Source organism: Cuculus canorus, chromosome 3 (genome assembly GCF_017976375.1).
Source record: "Cuculus canorus isolate bCucCan1 chromosome 3, bCucCan1.pri, whole genome shotgun sequence".
NCBI classification, from domain to species: Eukaryota; Metazoa; Chordata; class Aves; order Cuculiformes; family Cuculidae; genus Cuculus; species Cuculus canorus.
In genome coordinates this window covers 32,099,925-32,122,311 of record NC_071403.1, presented here as the reverse complement: position 1 = coordinate 32,122,311, position 22,387 = coordinate 32,099,925, and the positions used below count along the sequence as shown (strand labels likewise).

Sequence of the window (22,387 nt, the reverse complement as noted above, 5' to 3'; positions counted from 1 at the left end):
ACTGATGCAAACAGTTATACTGAAAGTACTTGGGTTTTAATTTTCAATCCTCCTCTTAAAAGCCATATAACCACAAGACTTACAACCATTCATTTTGCTCTAAGTAGCATGATAAGTAAATAGCAAAAATGTGAAAAATAGTAAGAAACTACATGCAGTTCATGTTTTACTCAACACCTTTACAAAGCTTTTTAATTTTTGTAGCTATAGTTCTGATAAACACTTTGACTCTTCTTAAAACAGCTTTATAAAGAATACTAAAATTCAAGTATTAAAAATGCAACACATGTAGAATCTTTTTTACCATTTATCCAAAGCATATTTCAAAATACAGCAAGCATCCAAATAAGATATATCTTACATGAATTTCACAGAAGATTTAAAGAACCAATACCTTTTAAGTCAAAGGCATTTCTGCTCTAAAGATCAATACTGTTTCTTACCTCAGGTGCAAACATAGTATCATAGGTGGGATTGTACTGAACTTCCTTGATAGCAGGATCAAGGTGGACTCCTGTTTCCACATCTTCCTGAAATAAAACAGACATTAATTTTCACATAGAGGCTTTTAAGTATATGATATTACCCCATTTCAGACCAAATTAGTGCTGTCATTCAAGCTGACACTTCTAGCATCATTAGAGAAGAAAAGTAGCTTGGCCAATCTTTCTATTTTTAACAAATACTGATTGCAAACTTAATGTCGGGCCCTCACTGAGAAATTCAGTCTAAGATACATGTGGAATCTTCTTTAAAGATTTCATTTACACATTTTAAAAACCAACAGCAATATTGTAGGCAAATGCTTTTTTTTTGGGGGGGGAGGATGTTTAAAAAAAACAGACCTTGATAAAAAAAGAACCAATAAAACCAGTCACCAATAATATATAAAATTGCAAAATCTAAATTTCTACAAAAGATAGAAGTAGTCACAAGCAAAATATTCTGTTTCAAAATATAGTTTGGAAAAAACATTAGACATCAGAGCACGCATATATATATATAACAATGAGTTGCAGAGAATCCAATGATCCCTACCTCCAAGTTTTTACCAAAAGGTATAAAAATAATTCACCTTCAGCATTTAAGCACATTTCCAAGCCTGTTGTGAGAAAAACTTAACTTGACAGATAAAGGGACAAGAAAGGAGGGCAAAGCAAAAGAATAACTTCTCAAGCAACTCAAAAAGAAAAACTCAGAAGGACACATGTGGCCAAACAGAAGACAGAAAAGATGTGGAAGAAAAGAAGACAGCCTGGTAGGGGGTAGTGCTTAAAAAGACCTGTTTTCACAGATCTCTAGCAAAGGCCCATTTACACCCATCCTAAATTGACACTACTTCCTCCAGCTCCCTCCCTTAATGGCTCAGTTAATGAAGGAGGTGGTTATTTTGTGTTATTATTACTAGTATTCCTTCCTGTACCTTTATTCTAGAATAAATGCATTTGAAAGGGATTTACAACATGCTATACTGAAAAAGCTATCTTACCATCAGTGTTTGACCAGTGCTTACAGGATCCAAAAGCATTTGCAAGTCATAGAAGGAAGTGGCACAATCAAATTTTAGTGTTCACTCCTTTAATAAAAAATTTCTTTGATAGAAAAAATTACCTTGAACAAACTCAATCTTGGTTTGTATTATAGTATCTTGAAAGAACAGAATGGTGTGTTCTTTACCAATTTAAAATTGTTAGCTATTCTCCAACATGCTGTGCCCAGAAGCCTTTTTCTCTCCAGTTCAACAGCAGGCCAACTGCAACCAAATTTGCTTAGGCATGCAAAACTTATAAGGTTTTAAAGCCTGATTTCCTAGAATACAGTAAAGAAAAATGGCATGTACAAATCTTTGGCTTGTTACCTCATTATATTTGGTTAAAACTGCTCAAAAAAAAAAAAAAGTTTTTTTCATAGAATCATAGTTTGGGTTGGAAAGGACCTTAAAAATCATCTAGTTCCAACCCCCTGCCATGGGCAGGGACACCTTCCACCAGACCAGGCTGCCCCAAGGCCCCATCCATCCTGGCTTTGAACACCTCCAGGGATGGGGCAGCCACAGCTTCCCTGGGCAACCTGTGCCAGTGCCTCATGACTCTCATTGTGAAGAAACTCTTCCTTATGTCCAGCTTAAATCTGCCCCTCTCCAGTTTATACCCCTTCCCCCTTGTCCTATCACTACAAGCCTTTGTGAACAGTCCCTCCCCAGCTTTCTTGTAGACCCTTTTGGTACTGGAAGGTAGCTGTAAGATCTCCTTGGAGCCCTCTCTTCTCCAGGTTGAACAAGCCCAACCCTCTCAGCCCGTCCTCGTAGGGAACGTGTTCCAGCCCTCTGATTATCTTTGTAGCCCTCCTCCAGACCTGATCCAACAGTTCCATATCCTTATTATCTTGAGGGTTCCAGAACTGGACACAATACTCCTGATGAGGTCTCACAAGAGAGGAACAGAAGTGCAGAATCCCCTCCCTCAACCTGTTGGCCGTGCTTCTTTTGATGCAGCCCAGGATACAGCTGCAAGCGCACACTGCCAGCTCACATTGAGCTTTGTTTTTAACTACACCAGCAATCCCATGAACCATTTTTCTATGAAGACCACTGTCTTAGTAGAATTGTTAAGTCCTACTAGAAAGCTTTACTCTCACTGCAAATCAATCATTTTAGCAGGCAAGTCCAACCATTGCACTGCTCTTGCCTGCCACTGCACTGCTCCCTTCTGTCATCACATGACCTTTCCAGTTCACTGGGCTTGGATGACAACAGCTACTGGTACATTCACAACCCTGACTTTCATACACTATGAACCTGCCACGGAACAGCACAGCAGGCCTAATCCAGTCATTCAGCAACAAACCCGGAACCTTCTGTCCCCACCTTGAGTAGGAGCCCATCAAAATCTCCTCCTAACCTGTACTACCTACAGACTTGCATCTCCTCTCACAGCTCCATGACCTGAGGACGTTTACTATAGACAACTTTTTCAAGTCATATCATACAGCTTGTTTTGCCAGCCAGACTTCACATCTTATCCACCAACCTTATAATTCAAGAAAATAAAAATTAATGTAACTGATAAAATGGCAAAAATTATCTGATCAATTGTCAGTGACATTTAAACAGTTCTCAGTCTACTTGAAATTAAGGCACTTTTTTTTCTGCTCTTAAAACTGAACTAATGAGAAAAATCCAGTTTTGCAAAAAAGCCAAGAATTTTTCAGTTCTGCTCTTTTTCCTCCTCTTTTCTTCCTGTTAATTCCTATTATATGCCACTTGGTAATTGAGAAAAGAAACAGATTGTGCCATGAAAGCTGATCCTCTGCTGTATGATTATAGCAATTCTGGTTGCACTTCACTGCCGGTGGAACTGTGCTGAGTCACTTGGAAGCCACACAATATGTTCTCCGCTAGACCACCACAGGCGTAGCCCTTCTGTGTTAAACCCACTGAGCCTTGAAATTGAAGCACAAGTTACATTTATCAGAGCTACGCTCCCCAAGACCTCAAGCCTTATTCATGCTTTCATGTATTTGGGCATCAAATGATGATCTGTTAATATGCTGCTGAAGCACATAATGGTTATCTTTACACTACACTATTTCACTTTATAGAATAATTTGAACATGTCCCAGATCCCCACTTTACCTTCTCAGTATTTTAAAGACTTGAAATCTTGATAGGAAAATAAAATATTGACACAACATATTCTGAAATGTCAGTCTACAGCAAGAGTTCAAATTGCAGCAGACAACTCATCCTGTGGCCAACACGTGATTAATGCCATTTTGTACAGCATTACAAGACTGTGGTAGGCAGCAGAAACATTAAAAATATTAACCTAGTCCACCAATCATTTCACAAACTGGCAAGCTATCTGCACTGAGGCATTTCATAGGGGGTTTTGTTTTGTTCATTTGCTTTTTCAGTTGTTTGTTTTGTTTTTTTTTCTGAGAGGAAAGCAACCTCTGCACATAGTGAGGAACTCTGGGTAGAACTGCATACATCACCAGAAGACCACTTCAGGAGAATTCATCTTTCTAAGACCCAGAAAGTGAAAAGAGCAAACATACAGATCTTACGACACTGTCCTCTTATGCCGGCAACAGCCGACAACTTGGCTACATGCATTCTAGACACATTTGCCATGGCTACGGCAAACAGGGAAGGCATCACAAAAGCAGCAGCCTGGCAGAGCTGTGACTGAGATAAGGACATGTAAAGGATCATGTCCCTCTGCTGTGCTGTAGTTTTTTCCTTTGGTCATACACAAGAGATCTTGATTTATCTGAAAGCCTTAGGTGAGCAATTCATCATATAGTGGCTCTGTGGAATGGAATCTGTGAATTTATTGATGTGCTAAGTATTATTCTAAGTCACTTGTTCAGAAAGGTACAGGAATCATAAAAAAGGGGGGTCAAGATGCTGTCAGTTTAAACAGATACAGTGTTCCTCCACAGAAAGCTAAAAGTTCAGCTGTAGGACTGGCAGAGAAGCAGCCCATGTTTGCTGCAACTGGGAAATTGTTGCAATGTGGGCTTTATGGCATGCTGCAATATCATTAAAGGTGGTACACTCCATACCAGGTGGAAAAGAAGAACTTTTAGGAAGCTATGTTTTATTAACTATGGCTTTCTTGGAAGACGTAATACAATGGAACTGCAGTCTTCAGCTCTACATGTCACTTCTCCGCTCCTCTCAGTGCTGGGAGTAAGAGCCCAATTAAAATACAGTGGCCACTTCAGGCACCACATATCAGGTAAGACACATGCTGCTAGAAAGACTCCAAAAGAGAAAATAAAGAATGATTCAAAAGTTTAAGAAAATATGACCTGTATAGAAAAGTCAAACAAACTAATTCAGCCTAAAAAAGATTCAAATTATGAAACTTAGCATATATGAGGACAACAAGACACTGAAACTGTGGAGTCTGTGTATCTGCTGAAGTTTGGGAGACAGGTTAAACGAATGTCTGTCCAGCCAGACACAGGTATCACTCTTGATGCAAGGCAAGAAAGAAGACGATGATGTCTTATCACTAAATTACTTGCTGTGCTAGTTGGGTTTTTTTGTTTGTTTTTTAAATAGATGTAATTTTTACTAACATGCAACATCAAGTTGATTTATAGTTCTGATTTGACCTGATTAGGTAAAAAAAAATGCTTTGTTACTTCAATGCTCTCCTTTTGCTGCTTCTGTTTCGTTTCATCCAACAACAAATCATCTCACTATCATAGAGGAAGGGCACTCAGGGCTTTGCCTAAGGAATCTACTTTCAGACATAAATAAGCATTTGATGCTAAGTGTAGACAACCAGGTGCTTCGTTATAACTCCCTAGAGATCACGGAACGTCTAGCTCCTGCCAAGGTGTCCTCTTTTTGTCCTACCACAAAGGCCCTTCGGCCAGTTATAAGTCAGCACAGGAAAGAACACAGGAAATAAAAAGGATTTTAGACTATAAATACAGTAAATCAGATTAGCTTTCCTTCTAACAGATTCCTTAAACAAGCTACAGTCCTGTTTTCTTAAGAAAAATCCTACCTGAATGCCCAAATCATTACCATCTGTGAAACGTATTTAATTTATAGAATGCAAAATAGTTCAATAATTAAAAGAAAATCTGAAAAAAAGCTTGCAAGAAGTTTTATTTTATATGTATGCAAGACAAAACCATCTTTTAATTAAGCACAGGCCAAACCCCTATAATAGACATCAAACCAAAACCCTAAGTAAAAGCAAGCTGCGACATAGATTCTAACACTGGATGCTGGTTCCGGTTCCTTACAAAGAATATAATGTTGTTTATGTTACAGCAACTCACAATCATTTTAATCCACAAGATTTTAACTTTTCAGTCAAATTAATGCCCAGTGTATTAATATATGACTACCTGTAAGTTCAATGAGAGCCAGCCATGCATTTAGAAGCAGAATTTGGTACTAAAATCTCAAATATTAGTCTAAACATGAAGTTTGTTAGACCAAGGCAAAGGTCAGAGTTTTACAGTTTCATATCATGCAAGCAAAGAGCTATGATGGCTATACAGTTTGGGTTTTTTTTTCTGGACATTTTAGGTAATAAACCTACAATGTCACCTTCTGCCCAGCTAAATTCATTACTGGTTAGCCGAAGAGCTAAGAATGGCAGACTGCTTTGCATAAAACTAAATTAGTTTTAATTATCCATTAAATTAAAATGTGGTAAATTAAGACCCCATCCTATGAGCCACAGAAACTTAAACAATTTGCCACTTACTCATTCTTGCATAAACCACTTGGGCTGTCAAATACATAGTATTATCTCATTCCAATAATTTTCAGATATGAATAGTGTTTACAGTGAAGTATCAACATCAAGATTTGATTGTTACCAGCTTTTAGTCATTCTACCCATTCATACACTTCTAACAGTAAACATCCATCCCACTAACATCAATAAAATAAAAATAAATCAGGAAGAAAAGCATATGTTTAATGGTTTTGTTGAACTAGGCTACATTCTCAGCATCTCGCATGATGACAAGTTCTAAACACCCATACTCTACAAGATATTTTGTGTCAAAGAAAACAGGAAAGCCCACTGTACTAAAAGAAGGCAAAACATTCCTAATAAATAACACCCTCCAAGTCACTAAATGTTCATCATTACTACAGAATGATCACACACTGACTTTGTATCTTTCCTCTCCAGAGCTAGACAGGGATCACGTTTTAAAGAACATTAAGAAATGTGACTGAGGTCAGCTTCTTCCCCTGAAGCAGTATTTTTCTGAACACCTGCATAGCACCAAAGGTAAACTAGACTCAACAGGAAAAACAGACCTGAGACTTCCATCTCCTTCCCATATTAAAGTCAACACAAACCCTCCAGCTCCTATATCGGGGGCCAGGCCACCCTAGCCGATTCCAATCCATTTGAGTATCCTCAAAACCAGTGAAGGAGATACCATAGACAAATATCGTAAAATCTGCTCCCATCCAAGTCTTGCCCTGAACTGGTGGAGATCAAACAGTAAATGTTCTCACCAAAAGTAAAGCTTGTAGCTACAACATTTCCCCTGAAAATGATTTCTTCACAGAACATGCAATTTCCTGTACTTCTTTCAGCATTTTTAATTCAGGAGTAAAAAAACGTACTTTGGGAGCAATCTTAGAGTGATTTTTTCATATCCACAGAAGCTGTAAGAAAATTAATTATAATTGGTTTTGGTAATGTCTAGCAAAATGTAACTGAGAAAGAATCCTAAAATAAAAGGTTTAGAGTGAAAAAAGGAAAATCGCTATATTATAGGACTTGAAACACATGCTGGCCTCTACTTTCAAATCAAAGTCAGCATTATTAAAACATGGAACAAACACTCACAATGCAGTGGTGTTAACGACCAAGTAAATGAGCATCTATATTTGACCATTTCAGTTTATGTTCTTAATTAATCTAATTCACTGCACACATAAAAGCTACCACTAAGAAACTCATCTTTCTCGGACAGTTCCTGGATAGCTAACAGCACAGGAGGTCTAGATTATCAGACTTTGGTTACTTCAAGTATTCTGGGTTTCTTCTCACTGCATTAACCATAGTTAATCAGTACACAAAACTGATTGCTTTAAGAGCATAAGAGATGAAGAGCCTGCCTAGCCCAGCCCAGTGGGCGCTGCCATGCTCAGAAGGAAATCTTGATGGCAAATCCATACCTAGTACCTCAAGTTCTCAATAGGTTAGCATCCCATAATAACCAGAGCCAACACAACTGGCCTGGAGCTACCCATCCTTCAGCAAGATGCTCTTCCAGTGCAGAAAGACCTAAAACCTTACTTCAGGTGAGCTTTATTTCTCCTTAATGTAAGCTAGAGTAACAGACAAGAACTGCTGCCTGCACGAGACCTGACTAGCAGCAGAAAGCACCAGTGTTCCAGCACTGGAAAGAGGGAGGGAGAGAAGACTCTTTTCTCTGGAAGCCATGTGAGTGGCTCATGGAAAATATCACAGAGACAAAAAGGTTGTACCTAATATTGATTTTACCTGCCTTAAATCTCATGATGAAGCTGATTAAGGCAAAAAGTATCCACAGACAACCAGTACCAAAGCATCAGGATGGTGTAAGCTCAGCCAGTGCAGTTACCAGAGAGTCAGAGGGGATGGATGAACTACGCTTCACGAGGATCTGCTTCTGCCATGAGCAGAGAAACCTACTGCATCTTAGGGACAAAAAGGAGAGCAGGATCTTATTTGTTCCATACAGAAAACACAGCTACCAGCAGGAGGCTGAGAATAGACACATCTATGTCACAAGTCAATGAATTGACAGAAATCTTTGTAGAAATCTCATGATCTGACTTTTACCTGAATGAAAGTCTGTTCATGATGGGATGGACAAGAAGTACTGAACCTTCACTCTCAGAGTGCAAGTGCTGAGGACACCACACAAAAGTATTCCATATGTCCTGTCCCTCATAATGACCACTGCTGGAGGGAAGCATTTCCTAGCCCTGGCTGTTGGCAAGTGGACTCCCTTGCTTTTGTGAAACAGCCGCTATCAAAAACACTGGCATGCTGACCTGCTACCTGATCATGTATTTGGAGTATGAAAATATTTTTATTAATCTATCCACTCTCCCCACAGAAGAAAAGATCAACTTTATGATAACTTGACATCTAAGGAAGAGTAAGAACAGGGCAGGTGTACACGACATTACTGCTGCACTGTCCCAGCAGCCATCTATTTACAGGTCAGAAGAGCTTCTGCCTTTGTAAGCTTGAAGAAATCTGTGTATTTACTGGCACCTCTCCCTTCAATGGATCTCTTCTAAGTACTTGTCCAGACTCTCTTTGTAACAGTGTAAAGTTCTGGCATACACAATATTTCTTGGCACAGGAATAGTGCTACTACATGTTGCAAGAAGAACTGCATCCTCTTGTTTGGGAACCCAGCCACTACTAGTTAGCATATAGTTGCTATACTGGAAGCAGCAGTAAGTATTTAACACCCTCTCCTCACCACTTAATGGTTCCGTAGGTCTCTGTCACACTTTTCAACACAGTCATCTCTTTCCCAGTTTTGGTCTCTTCAATAATTCCTCGCACAGAAGCAGTAACTTTATTCAGCCCCACTGTGCTCCTCTGAACTTTTTGCAGCTCTAATCCATCCTGTTCTAGATGAAGGGACCAGAAGTGCATGCTTTCTTCCTCTGTTGTGTTCCCTCAGGTACTATAACATTTTCAGCACTTCAGTGGTGCTAAAAATAGTACTAGAAACATAAGCTTTCATCTAGTTGGCTTTCCAACTTAAAATTAGTTAAAGTACTACTGAATTGAAGTAACCAGTAATTATAGCTCAATGTTATTTATTATGAGTAATTTAACATAAAGATCAGCACTGTAAGATCAGCAGACTGTAAGAAGAGAGTGTAACAAAAGCCATCCCCTCAAAATTCTAAACCACAGTTAGAAATAATTAGTACAGTTTTCAATTATAGAAAATTATTTTCACAACAATATGATCTTTGAATCTGTGATGCACTTCGAGGCAAAGAAGCAGCAGATTTCTGTAGAATGAAGAAATACATCTTGGGAGTAACATCTTTGGGGTATATTTGATACGCACATTTAAGTAACAACAAAGAAATCCCCAAATGCTGTGGCTGAGCGTGCTAACAATTATGCCTTGCTAACAGAGTGAGTAACCCATTCCTCTTTAAAGTACATGTAAGTCTAATGTCTGTGCAAGTTAACAGGTGAAAATTCTGAACCAGAAACAGGTGCAATGATTAGGACGAGGATTTAGAACACCAATCACTTAAGATTTACATTCTCAACTCCTAAAAATGCACTTGTGTACAGCTGTTGTTTATATTTATTGTATGACTAACCCTTCTAGCCTCCCTTCTTACCACCATCCTTTCTTATCCATTCCCGGTCCCTTGTGTAATACATATCCATGCACTTAAAAGTACTTGATCCTTACTCACGTCAAAACAACAATATTACTGCACATGTGAAGTAATACCAACAAACTGCAACTCTGCTTCCCTCCTCACCCAGCCTGCTGTTCTTCCAACCCTATACTTAAAGAATTCTTGTGATATTATGTCTTTTACATCTGTTCAGTAGGGCTTTTGTACTGGGCTTGCATGGCAAGATTGTAGTAGCGGGGGGTTACACGGGTGGCTTCTGTGAGAAGCTGCTAGAAGCTTCCCCTATGTCTCATAGAGCCAATGCCAGTCAACTCCAAGACTGACCCGCCCTGGCCAAGGCAAAGCCCATCAGCAACGTGGTAGCACCTCTGGGGAGAAGAAAGATCTGCACAACAGTAGCTGGAGAGAAGAGTGAGATTAAGTGAAAAACAACTCTACAGACATCCGAGTCAGTGAAGGAGGGGGAGGAGGTGCTCCAGGCACCGGAGCAGAGATTTCCTTGCAGCCCAGTGAAGACCATGGTGAAGCAGGCTGTGACGCTGCAGCCCACGGAGGTCCATGGTCGAGCATATATCCACCTACAGCCTGTGGAGGACTCTACACCAGAGGAAGTGGATGCCTGAAGGAGGCTGTGACCCCATGGGGAGCCTGTGCTGGAGCAAGCTCCTGGGCAAGACCTGTGGAAAGAGAGAAGCCCACGCTACAGCAGGTTTGCTGGCAGGACTTGCAATCCTTGTTTGGGGATCCATGGAGCACTCTGTTCCTGAAGGACTGCACCCCATGGAAGGGACCCATGCTGCAGCAGTTCATGAAGAACTGTAGCCTGTGGGTAGGACTCACATGGGAGACCGGAGCAGGGAAAAGAGCATGAGGAGTCCTCCTGAGGATGAAGGAACAGCAGAGGCAATCTCCAGTGAACTGACCACAACCCCCACTTCCCATCCCCCTGTGCCGCTCTGAGGAGACTACCTTCTGTAGTCCTTCTGTCAGCCCATGAGCCTTTTCCTCTGCCCTGTCCAACCGAGGAGGGTGAGCGACAGAGTGACTGGAATCCAGCCAGGGTCAAGCCACCACAGTTTCCTAACCTTGAAGAATTATCAAGCTTTCACTGCTGATCAGTGAGTCAGTATCACTTTTAGACATGGAAGGTGTTAAGAGCGTGTTGTCCAGATCAGCAGTTCTTTCTTGAACCATAAAAGTCTGAAAAGAAAGCCTGATATCACTCTACAAGGAAATGATCTGTTACTCCCCAAATATAACGGTGCTAAAAGATGCTCTCCAATACACTGTGTATTCAGAAAGCCTCAGCTTGAAGCCATTGACCTTCTCAGTTCTACGCATCTCATCTACGATCTCAAATAAAAATGATAGACAACATTTTCACAAACCATTTTGGTGCTCACAAACCTCACTTTCTTTTTATTTTGGTTATCAGAAGGCCTGTGGCAGATACAATCCTAGCTGTAGTGGTGGATATCCCTTTCAGGGCATAGCCTAGCAAACAAATTTGAATGGAACACGCTACTGAAACCTAACTTTTTCCTCCAACTGCTTGTTCCTACTGAGGCAACAGGCATTTAACCATACTGGCACAGCAGTTCTGCAGCTACATCACAAACCAGATAAAGAAACAGATCTAAGGACAAATAAGCAGAATTTTTTTTTATCATATCAGTTCCCTGATGTCAGACACCAAGCAACTGCATAAACCTTTATGCTGCCATGGCAAAGGGAGAACTTGTTGCTACAGTGTTAGGACTGGCAAAGAACACAGCCAAAGCTACTTGCCAATTATGATGATTCACACTCAAAAGATATTATAGATGTCAATTAGCCTTCCTTTCAAAGCCCGTACAAAACAGTCTGTCAGAAATTGCAAATCAATATGTTAAATATTTCTAAGATTCACAGGAATAAGAAAATGCACATCTAGTCAGTACGTACAACATAACACACACATGCAAACGTGATCAGTTGCAACAGCAGATGAATTAATGACAAAGTGAAAGAGTCCATCCATCTCTTTGTTATCAAGTAGGAAACTTTTGAAAACAAATGGAAGAAACACAATTATATTGACAGTCATCGTGGTCAGATGCCTGCTTCTGATTACCAATTAATAGCCTAGAGTGAAGACCCAAACCCAAACCAACACCATCCTGTCCCCTCCCTCCTTTCTGGAATCACAAAAGCAAACCAATATGATACTGAACTTGATAAATTGAGGTTTCTCAAGCAACACTCGAAGGAAACCAGAAACACTGATCAACTTTCCAGCTACTCTGGATACACAGATACACTCAACCTACCAAGTATCCATTTCACCCCACCACCTGGACAAACTAAACAGAAAAACACCTTAACCTGAGGCGACCAGAAGACAGGAGCCTCTAGGGGCTCCAGACAAAACCCTGCAAAGATAACAAGCTTTAACAAGCTTAACCGCCACCGCCGGCCCCACGCCGAGCCCCGGGCACGGCCTCCGCTCCCTCCCCAGCTCTGGCGCCCACCTCGCGCGGCAGGACGAGACCAGACGGTGCCAATGCCACCTCCCCACCCCGGGAAGGCCGCCTCCAGCGCCGGCAGCGCGGGCCCCCGTCCCGCCGGGAAGCCTCACCTTCACAGCCACTTCCGGGGCCGCATCGACGGCCAGGGCCGGGGGGGCGGCGGGAGGCGCCCGGAGGTGCAGCACGGCGTCGCGGCTGGCGAGCACGGCGGCGCCCCGGGAGCCGGCCTCAGCCTCAGGCTCCGAGTCGGGCTCTGAGTCGGAGCCGCCGTAGGAAGCGAGCGCGGCGATGGCCGCCGACATCTTGGCGCGGGGGGCGACGGGACGAACGAGTCCTGGCAGCTCCGCGGAGCTTGCCGCGTCCGTTTCCCCTCGCAGGACGAGCGAGGTGGGGTCGCACGCTGAAAGATAGCTCCATAAAACGCGATACACGTTTTAAATGATAAATGACGCTCTTTTATGGGGTCTAGAGGCGTTTTAGGGGGATATTCATTTCCTTCGCTGTGGTTGGTGATTAACCTTCTAGGACCCGTAGACGGGACTACAAGTCCCAGCATGCAACGCGGCTCCAGCCGGACAGTGAGGTGTGGGAGGCACAGCACGGGTGTCACAGCGCTGCCGCTCGGGAGGGGGGACTGTCTGGCACCGCTTTCTCCCAGGGAGAACCTCCCGCTGCTCGTTCCTGGGGCGGGGGAACGCGCCGGCCGATGGCAGCTCACGGGCGCTCGGGGTCTGCCCTCCCCTCCGCACTCCGCTGCACCACGGCAAGAGAAAAACCACTCCAACAGAGCGGGCAGCTCGTCGGCGCCCGCCGCCTCCAACACACAAAGGGCTTCGGGCAAGGGAGGTCCCCACCACCTCGGGTCGGGTCGGAGCAGCGCGGGCTGCGCCCCCGGGAGCCCCGCCCCTCCCCCCCATTGGCCGCCAGCAGCCGGCTTTGACCCAGCCGCCCAATCAGCGCCTCGGACCCGCCTACACCGGGGAGAGGGAGCCGGCGGGCCGGACCGTACCACCTGCAGCCCGCGGTGGGGGTGTGGTGGGCTCCGCTCCTTACTTGTACCGCGGGGGTTTCAGGGGCGGCGGCGCACGGACCAACCCGAGCATCGGGTCCGGCCGCTGGGTAAACAGCCCTTCCTCCCTGTTTCCCTCCCTCCCCGGCCGAGGCCCCGCCCCCGCGCGCACACAGACACGCGCGCCGTCCCGTGCCCATTGTGAAGCCTCGGCTGGAGGGGGGGTTAGCTCCGCGCCGCCGCACGCGCCCCCGCCGCCCCGCGCCATGGCACGCGCCGCGTGAAGTTCCAGCGCCCCGCGGGGGGCGGAGAGAGACGGGAGGAAGGAAGGGAGGGAGGGGCCGAGGCGAGCGGCCAAGGCGAGCGGTCAGAAGGTGCGAGGCAGCGCGGGAGCCGGGTAAGTGCCCCGCACCCTGCCCTCCATCGCGTCCCGGGGCGCCCGGGAGGGAAGGACCTGCTCCCCGTCCCCGCCAGGTGCGGGTCCGCTCCCCTTTGTCCGTGCGGAGGGAGAGGGGAATGAATGAATGAATGAATGAATGAATAGAGGGATGCGTGCCGCGGCGGCGGGCGAGGAGGGGGCGTGTAGCGAGGCGGCGGGGAGGGGGCCGCACTGCTCGCCCCGCGCCCGGCGGGGGCGGTGACGTCAGCGCCGACAGGTGCGACCGGCGGGCGGGGGAGACCCATCCCCTCCCTGTCCCTCCGTCTTCTTTCGTTCTCATCTCTTCTCGATACTCCTGTGCCCCCTCGTCGTCGTCCCCTCCCGGTCCTCTCTGCCTCCTCTTGTCCCCAAACCCCCCATCCTTTCCCGATCCCCCCGTCGCCCCCTCGTCCTCATCCTCTCCCGGTCCTCCCCTCTCCTCCTCGTCCCCCCTGCCTCCTCAATCCCCTCCCGGTTTCTCCTGCCTCCCCTCATGCATTCCCCTCCCCGGTCCCCATGTCCTCCCGGTCCCCGTTGTCCCCTCCCAGTCCCCACTGAAAGGAGCGGAGCTCCGGAGGGCAGAGGTGGGGACGGGCCGTGTCACAGCTCCGAGGCGAGCGTATTCGATCGAATTCAGGGCAGATCTTCCCGCTGGAACACTGCTACTATTGTTAGGAGATCTCGTCTGGCTGGGAGCAGGAGGAGCACGTAGGTTCCAACTTCTCCAGCCGGCAGGATCTCTGCACTGGATTAAAAGAAAGTCCAGAGCGCTGGAGGGCTGGCTTTGGTGCTCGGGATAGGCACTGGATGCGCTGGTACCTGGAGCAGGACATTGCCGTGGCTTCCCTTCGTACTGCATGTGCTTCCAGAATTAAAGTGAACATAGAGTGACATCTAATTGTGACACAGTGGCATTTAATGGAATTAAATGCTCTAGCGTGACTTCGACTCTTTCCAGCAGTCATGCTTTTAAATGAACGCTTCTTCTTGAGAAGATACAACTTGGTAGAATAAATGTGAGGAGAAATAGAAAGTGTTCATGGATCCAGACGCAGCACCTTGCTCTGCTCCCATTTATTAAACACAGACATGCCTCTTCGTTGTATACTAGAATCAGAATTTGAGGTTCAAGTCCCACATTTTTCAACACTGAGACCCTTTTGTTTGCATCTTCAACAGCAAAATATAGTTTAACAAGTGTTTCATAAGGTAGTGAGTTTACTGTTTCTCTTAAATGTATGCATAATGAATCTCTAAATATGGAAGCCTGTGTGATGCTTCATATGAATCACTGCTTGTTAATATCAAATGTGGATCTTCTGTTGCAGTCAATTTGTTTATTGCCAGTAATTGTTAACTGATTCCATGTGACTGCTTTCTTTCTTTTTTTCTTGGCATGCTGATGCTGGGTGTTGTCTGAAGTCGAAAGGTGTGCTTCCTGAGAAGTGAAATGTTTCAACATCTATTTGTGCAACTAGTCTGTGATATTTTAGCTGGAGAATTATGTTGAAAAATGATTAAACTAATTCAGCTTTGTTATCCTTCAATATGAAATATTTAACGGACGATGCTTTGGTAGTTTGCCTGAGTATGTTCAGTTATGTTGTGTCCAAGGATACTGGATCTTTTGCCAGTAAAATATAATCATATGGGATTCTAGGTGCTTTCATTGTAGAACCTGTGAAAGTTGCTTGCTGGTTTAAATTGGTTGCCTTTTGGTACCATCAGGCTACTATATAAGCAAGCACACAAGAAGGCATTCAACGGAACACCGTCTGAAGTTTCTCTTTGCTTGAATTGCAGCAAAGATTCACTTTTAGCAAGCATGCAGATGACATTTTTGAATATGAAATAATGTAGATGGATATGCACGCAGTTATCTAAAATCTGGGTTTTTTTTGAAAAAGCTGAGGGATTGCTGCATGTCACTTGCGTCAAGATAACGTTGACACAATGATATTAAATGAATATGGGTGAATTCAAGAAGAGATTGATCAGAATAAATCAAATCAGAAGAGTGATACAGCTTTAAAAAAAAGAAGTCTTCTCACTGATTATTGAGTGCTGTGCGTATGTTCTGTTTTAACTGAGTTCCAGAAAACATATTATGTTATGCGTTGGATGCTGTTGGTTCTGAAGGCAGGCTGAAGGAGTGGGTGGAAGGTGATTTGGGTTACTTGGCTTTTCTTTCCATCTAGCTTTTTTGCTGCTGTTTTTCCTTGCAGGCAATTTGCTTCTCTCACTTCGATTTCTCCAAAGGAAGGTAAAAATGCCTCACTTTGTACAGCACTTTTGCATATAAAAAGGGGCTTTTGGCACTTGTTTGTTGTTACTCCTGATGGTGAATACTGTACCAAGTATTACCATGTTGCCTTTTTTTTTTTGCCCAGATGAAAGACAAAGGAGTAATTTAGAAGAGTAGTTCCTTAAGCAGCAGAAGCCTTGCTTCTTACCCTTTTTCCCCTTCTTTTCTAAAATCTCACAAATGATTGTAAGCTCTAATGGATTTTTTTTTTCCCCTGTTTGAAACATCTATAGTCTCATCCTTTTGTGGATCATCTAATGTCTAATATGGGCTTAATGCATACTGCAGCCTTTTCCCTTGGTCAGGACGCTCATAGCATCTTGATTTCATGAACTTAGCATTTTCTTGGGCGATTATCTTTGAGACCTCTACCCTTCTGTCAAATTTGATTGAATTCAGTCAGCCAGTTTCTGAGTGGGGGGCACCCCCCTCCAACCACTTCCTGCATGAGACTGATTTCCTTAAAAAGGTGGGGTGAAATGTATTGTTTTAATTCAACATTTCACAGTTTTTCCTTCACATCAGTTTCTTCTTCCCTATAGTAGATAATTAAATCTGTTTCCCTGTATGTGTTTTAATGGGGTTTATCCTACTTTATTTTCCCTTTACTTGTTCTTTCGTAGTTTTTTTTTTTTGTCACTTTCCATGATGGATATCCTTTCTCTCAAACACTGCGTTTTCTGTTGATTTTTCTTCCCTGCAGGAGACGGTCCATATAATCCTGCTTGTTCTATATATATATACACACACACTTTAAAGACTCTCAAAATGCTATCAACCCACTTGCATATACACTCACTTCTCATCCACCAAGATCTGTAGGTCTGCAGTTTGGTGGGAAGTGGAGCAGGGAGGAAGCTAGATATTTGTGAGACAGAGGATTGAACTTAAATATAAGGCTTTATTGTCTGTGTGAAATACAGAGTTAAAATGAAAAAGTTTTTTTCCTTTGTTCCTGTGCCTTTGGCTGCTGAGAAACGGTATTATGATGAAAGTCTTACCAGATTACTTGGACTACATTTGGGCCTTTTTATAACCTTCTGCTTGTGTGTCTGATGCATTTTAATGTACTCTATTTAATTTAACTGTTTGGAGAGTGATGCACCTTTAACTCACGGTCTGCTTTTTCTGTCACCGTGGAGACTCTGCCTGCTGCAAGGGTGATAATGCTCCTTTTCCAGTTTTTGTTTTTTTGGACTATGTCCCGGATTCTCAGAGATACCAAGGCGCCAGATTGCAATAGGAGTTCTGTGTTCCAGTACATCTGTGAATCAGTCTCTTTAAGTTTTTGGGAGGGATCTTGAGGTCGTCTGACACAGATTACAGGCTATATATTTCATGTTTACAAGATGTGGTTTTGAAGGAAAAAAGGTATGGGATAGGACTGGAACAACTTAGACTGTCATACTTACTTCAAATGACTTTGCAAACACAATAATTTTTTTTTGCAGAGCCACTTTCTCCCTAAAGGTCAGAAACTGTGTAGCCTCTTTGAACTACTCAAGTGCTTAGGCAGTGCTCTGACTTACATCTTATAACACAAGTTGAACAAAGAATGTGTTGGAGAGGCAGCGAAACAGTAATTATAGGCTTCCAGGAAAATAAACTCAGTAGCATAATCAGAAATTCTCATATATTTAATATTGGCTATCTTAATTCTCTGAAAAGAGAAATACCAGTTTGATGACATTTTCTGTCCTTTAAAGCATATACATTTCTAAAAATATATTTGTTTTTTAGGTGATTATATTTTGGGGGAGAGTGGGAAGTTGAATGCTAGCTTACTTATGCTAGTGTGTTAGTATAATAAATTACTTTATACACATAAAGAACTACAGAATAACCAAGTAGTTACAAAACTACCTTTTGCAAAGGTAAACAAAAGGAAACAATGAAGCACAGAAATAATGAATAGTTTTCAATGAGTTCATACATTGCTGTTGATTGACTTTTTAGTTAAATGCTATGGTTGCGACATGAACTTAAGTCTTCTAATAGCAGACTCTGTATAGGAATAGAGTATTATGAATGCCAGAACTGTCTGACACTTAAAACTTATTAGAAAACACGAATCTATTCTAAATCCAGGTGGGATTTTTGGCATCTAAAAAAAGTCATTACGTTCTGTTGAAGCATTTCTTATAGCTAGGGCATTTATACTGTGTTTTTTCCCTTTTTCCTGCTCTGTGGTAAGCTGCATTAATTTACTGGGAGTATTAATAGAGTCTCTGTTCTCTGTCTGGCTTTTGTTTTCACAAATTTGGAGAACTTCAACGTACTTGAGTCAAATTTGGTAGAAGCTGGTCAGTAGACTTCAAGTAACTGAAGGGGAGATTCCAACATACTCTGCAAGTTATCTCAAATTATGCATAGAAATGGATCTGAAAATTGTTGGGCACCCTTAAACGACAAACCATGTACACGTAGGTCTCACCCCTTGGAGTTGTGAGTGCCTATCAACAGAAGTATATGGTAAAAACAAAATACTAGACTCAGTAGTACTAACTAGTACTGCTTCTGCAAAGACAATTGTGCCTCACTAATCTATTAGGGGTTTTGATTGCAATATTAGCATAGCAGATTAAATTTTAATACAGTTCTAATTTATGTATACTTTTAAATGTGTAATTGAAGGTTCCCCACACCAGCCTATTAATTAAAGAAGCCGTGCATGAATGGTATAACATTGTCATGGGTCACAAAAATCTCTGAGAGGAAATAACAGAAATAAGCCTCCTATAACTTAACATTTAACTTTGTCTTAAATCAGAAGCTGTTCAATATTTTCTATTAATCATGTGTAGATTTTGATTTATAAAGTAGTAGTATTTGCTGAGGTATCAAAATTGTTTAATCAAATTCAGAAATACTGGAAAGATCACCTGAGAAATCTAAGCAAGCTGTGTGAAAGGACAGCAGGATGACAGCTAAAATTGATTGTTAGTATATGCAAAACAGTGTGATTTGGAGGCAGAAAGTAGATGCCCTATACGTCTTAGAGGTTCCTAAATTAATGGTATTAATATAACAAGAAAATGTAGGTATCATTGCAGTTTGCTGAAGCATTGTGACCCAATTTATAGCTGTAATCAGAAGTGAGGAAAAAACACACCAAAGGAAGTGCCTTTCTGTACAAATTCCTTAATTTTTATCTGTTCCTCAAAGTATGTTATTATCCAGATAGTTTAGAAAAAGATAAATCACAGTATCGTAGAGAGTTTGAAATGAAGGATATAGCAGAGTTTATTAAAAGATTGAAGAGATTGGAATTCTTTACCTAAGGATGAAATGCAGATCAAACAAGTGAGGAGAGGGAAGTTGTATAATAGATGTGAATTTAAACTCCAGTAACAGATGAAAAAAAAAAAAAGGCTACATTCAGTAAAAGATAATTTATTGAAGCCATACTTTTTTGCAAGGAGAGGGGAACTGACAATATTTCAGTGCTTCCACTCAATGTATCTGTATTTCTCTCCATATATGTATATCTATCTACCTGTCATTCACTGTTAGACTATTTCTCTTGAATGCACAGAACCTGCTTTAAGCCCTTGCTTTATTTTCTTCAAACCAATAATTTGAACTTTGCTCTTTCTCATCAGCGATGGCTGCTCAAATAAATTGATATTCATTTGAGTGAGGTATTCTCAGTCTTCTGTAGCGGAAATGAATTCTGTAATTTCTGGGCTTTGGAGTAATTTTCTGACTGTTTGATGTAATGAATTTTTACACAAAATGAAACAGTCCAAATCAAGTGGGTAGTGAGAGAAACTCTTGCACCAATATTTTGAATATGGAAATGGTTTGTAGTGTAGAGATGGCCAGTTTGAAAACAAACCATGGCTGAAAATTGGTGTTTGAAGAGAAATCATCTTAGGCCAATCCATGAAGTTTACACGGGAAGTGTATTATGGCAAAGGAACACAAGTGTCCTTTTCAGGGCTGGAGGCTTCTTTCAGATTAACCCTTTTGTTTAGAATCAGCAGTGCATAATAGATGCACAGGTTATGGGAAATTGGAAGTGAGATTGACGCAGGTACTTTACTGGCAGTACTTGTGCTTGATACTGTATTACAGCAGCTTGCCCAGGAGCACCCACTTGCCATCTCTAAAGTAATGGCTGTGGATTGGCAAAAATCAAGGTTGTCAGATACATTTCTACAACAGGATACTGTTTGTGGTTTGAGCATCCAGAATCTTTTACCTTCAGGTGCATTTAGGATGGCAATATGGGGTCACACAGATTGTCTGCCAGATCAGCTGTACCAGATAAGCAGGGTCATTATTGAAGGGCCATTGTTGATGGCTGAGAGCAGTTTTCCACTAAAAAGTCTCATTGTAAGACAAAGCAGCATCTTCCACAGATTTTTTTTTTTTTTGCACAGACCTTCAAGTAATTAAAAAAAATTAAGAAAATAACTAGTCAGATGTGTGAACTTGAGCAATTCAAGCAGCTCTTGTAAAAATGGCCTGCAGAGTCAGCTTTCCAGTAAAAAAAGAAATGCTTAACTTGTTAAATCTTGTTCAGCCACTAGCCTCTGACTGTGTGTGCAGAAATGCTTAGAGAGTTCTTTTAAGCTCAGCTCGTTCTGCCTTTTTGTTGATAATAAAGAAGACTTTGATTAACAAACTTTTCCAATTGTGATTCCCTGTGCTGTTGTGAAATTTATTAAGCTCAAGAACACAATAAAAAATACAAGATGAGTTTGTCATAGGTCTGTCTTTAGAATCCTCTCCTTAGGAACAAGGGCTTTGCAAAAATTGTGTCATTTGTGCGAAGGGAAATCTTACTACTTTGCCTCTCAGTCACAAATGTCAGTCTATGCTGGTAATAGGAGACAGTAATACTGTATTACTTAATACTCTGAGCAACCTGCTGTAGTAGATTCTGCTTTGGGCAATCTCAAATGTTCTGTGATTATGATCTTCATAGCAGGAGGGAAAATATCATACAGAAAATTAAGAAGTGATAGGTGGTCTAGACTGCTGTGGAGGTGGTAATGAAGCTTCTAGCATTGCAGTTCAATCTGGATTTGCTGTGGTGAAAATACATCATAACAATATAACAAGTATTCGATTTTGTAGTGCTTTACATTGCAGCTGAAGAATGACATTATGTGGCAGAATACATAGGCATGTCATTCATATACAGAACGAACTGACTTTATTCCATAGTCTTGAAGATTCAAGACTATTGTGCTCTAGAAATTTAGAATGTGCCTACCTATTTAAAGCAGTGCTGTCTGTGTCCCCAAGCAAGACAACAGGATGTGTTCTGTGGCTCTAGCTGGGATGCGTGGTCAAAAAATCAAACCCAAAGCTGAGTTACAAAGGATTTTTTTTTATACTTTTTTTTCTCGTTGGAGAAGAATTGGACCCCTATGCCTTACTTGTGGGTACTCTGCTGATAAACGCAGTATTTTATTCTATGATGACAAATGTGTGTGCTTTTAAGTTCTAAACAGCTTTATATTCCTTCTCTACAGTCATCTGTCTGATTTGCAGGAGAGTTCGGAGTGGTGCTTCATTACACAAATCTTTACAAGTACTGGCAATATTAATGAAAAAAATTATAGCAGTGATATAACATAGAAGGGGAAAAGGAACTCTTATGGCTTCTCAGTCCTTACCTGGTATCTTGTATACCAAACTCTCTATTGCGTCTAAGGTAGATGGGATTGGTTCTGAAGTTCTACCATATTTGATAGATTCTTGAAACACTAATGTATTTATAGGCTTTCTTCTAGTAAATTTTAGATTCCTCAGAAGAAAGGATATATTCCTATCTGCTTATTCATTAGAGCTCTCATCAGCATTGCCAAAAAGATTATTCTCTTGAAACCTGTGGACCATCCCTTTGAGCGTCTGTTGATTTGTTTAATACAGCATAGCATGTTATACTTGGAACAACCAACTTACGGTGGATCAGTGTGGCCCAATGATGGGAAATCTTAAAGCAAATATATACTTGTGTCCTAAAGTTTTTTTTACTCTGAATATGTGACAGCAACTGAACTTGTTCTCTGCCTAGATGTTAGAGTAGTCCCATGGGAAACAGCAACTTAATCATGGATGTTGTCCTAAAGAGATAACTGTGTAAGAGGTTTCATGTAGAATAGCCTATCAGTAGAGAAAAAAATTTGTTACTTTGAATACTTTCAGACTCTAGACCTGTCACATAAAATAAGCCATTAATTCTGTCTTTTCTTGTTCCTGGAACACATTGAAAAGCAAGACCATTTGTGTA

At 42.0% G+C, this 22,387-nt stretch overlaps 2 protein-coding genes across 3 annotated transcripts in view; one reads left to right on the top strand and one right to left on the bottom strand.

Annotated features, from left to right (window-relative positions):
• Window positions 1-12,781, bottom strand: part of CDC40 (cell division cycle 40) — a 42,032-nt gene extending 29,251 nt beyond the window's left edge. Inside the window, exons 1-2 of the mRNA XM_054063147.1 lie at window positions 12,519-12,781; window positions 444-530 (exon numbers count right to left, since the gene is read on the bottom strand). Of these exons, the coding sequence (XP_053919122.1) occupies window positions 444-530; window positions 12,519-12,710 (279 nt within the window). The 5' untranslated portion in view covers window positions 12,711-12,781. The remainder of the gene's footprint in view (window positions 1-443; window positions 531-12,518) is intronic.
• Window positions 12,782-13,567: 786 nt separating this feature from the next.
• WASF1 (WASP family member 1) overlaps window positions 13,568-22,387 on the top strand; it is a 95,065-nt gene continuing 86,245 nt past the window's right edge. Inside the window, exon 1 of one of the 2 annotated variants that reach the window (XM_054063672.1) lies at window positions 13,568-13,814. The gene's annotated coding sequence lies outside the window, so the exon portion shown is untranslated. Of the gene's footprint in view, window positions 13,815-14,307; window positions 15,045-22,387 lie in introns of those variants that run through there. The other variant, XM_054063673.1, reaches the window with a different exon arrangement.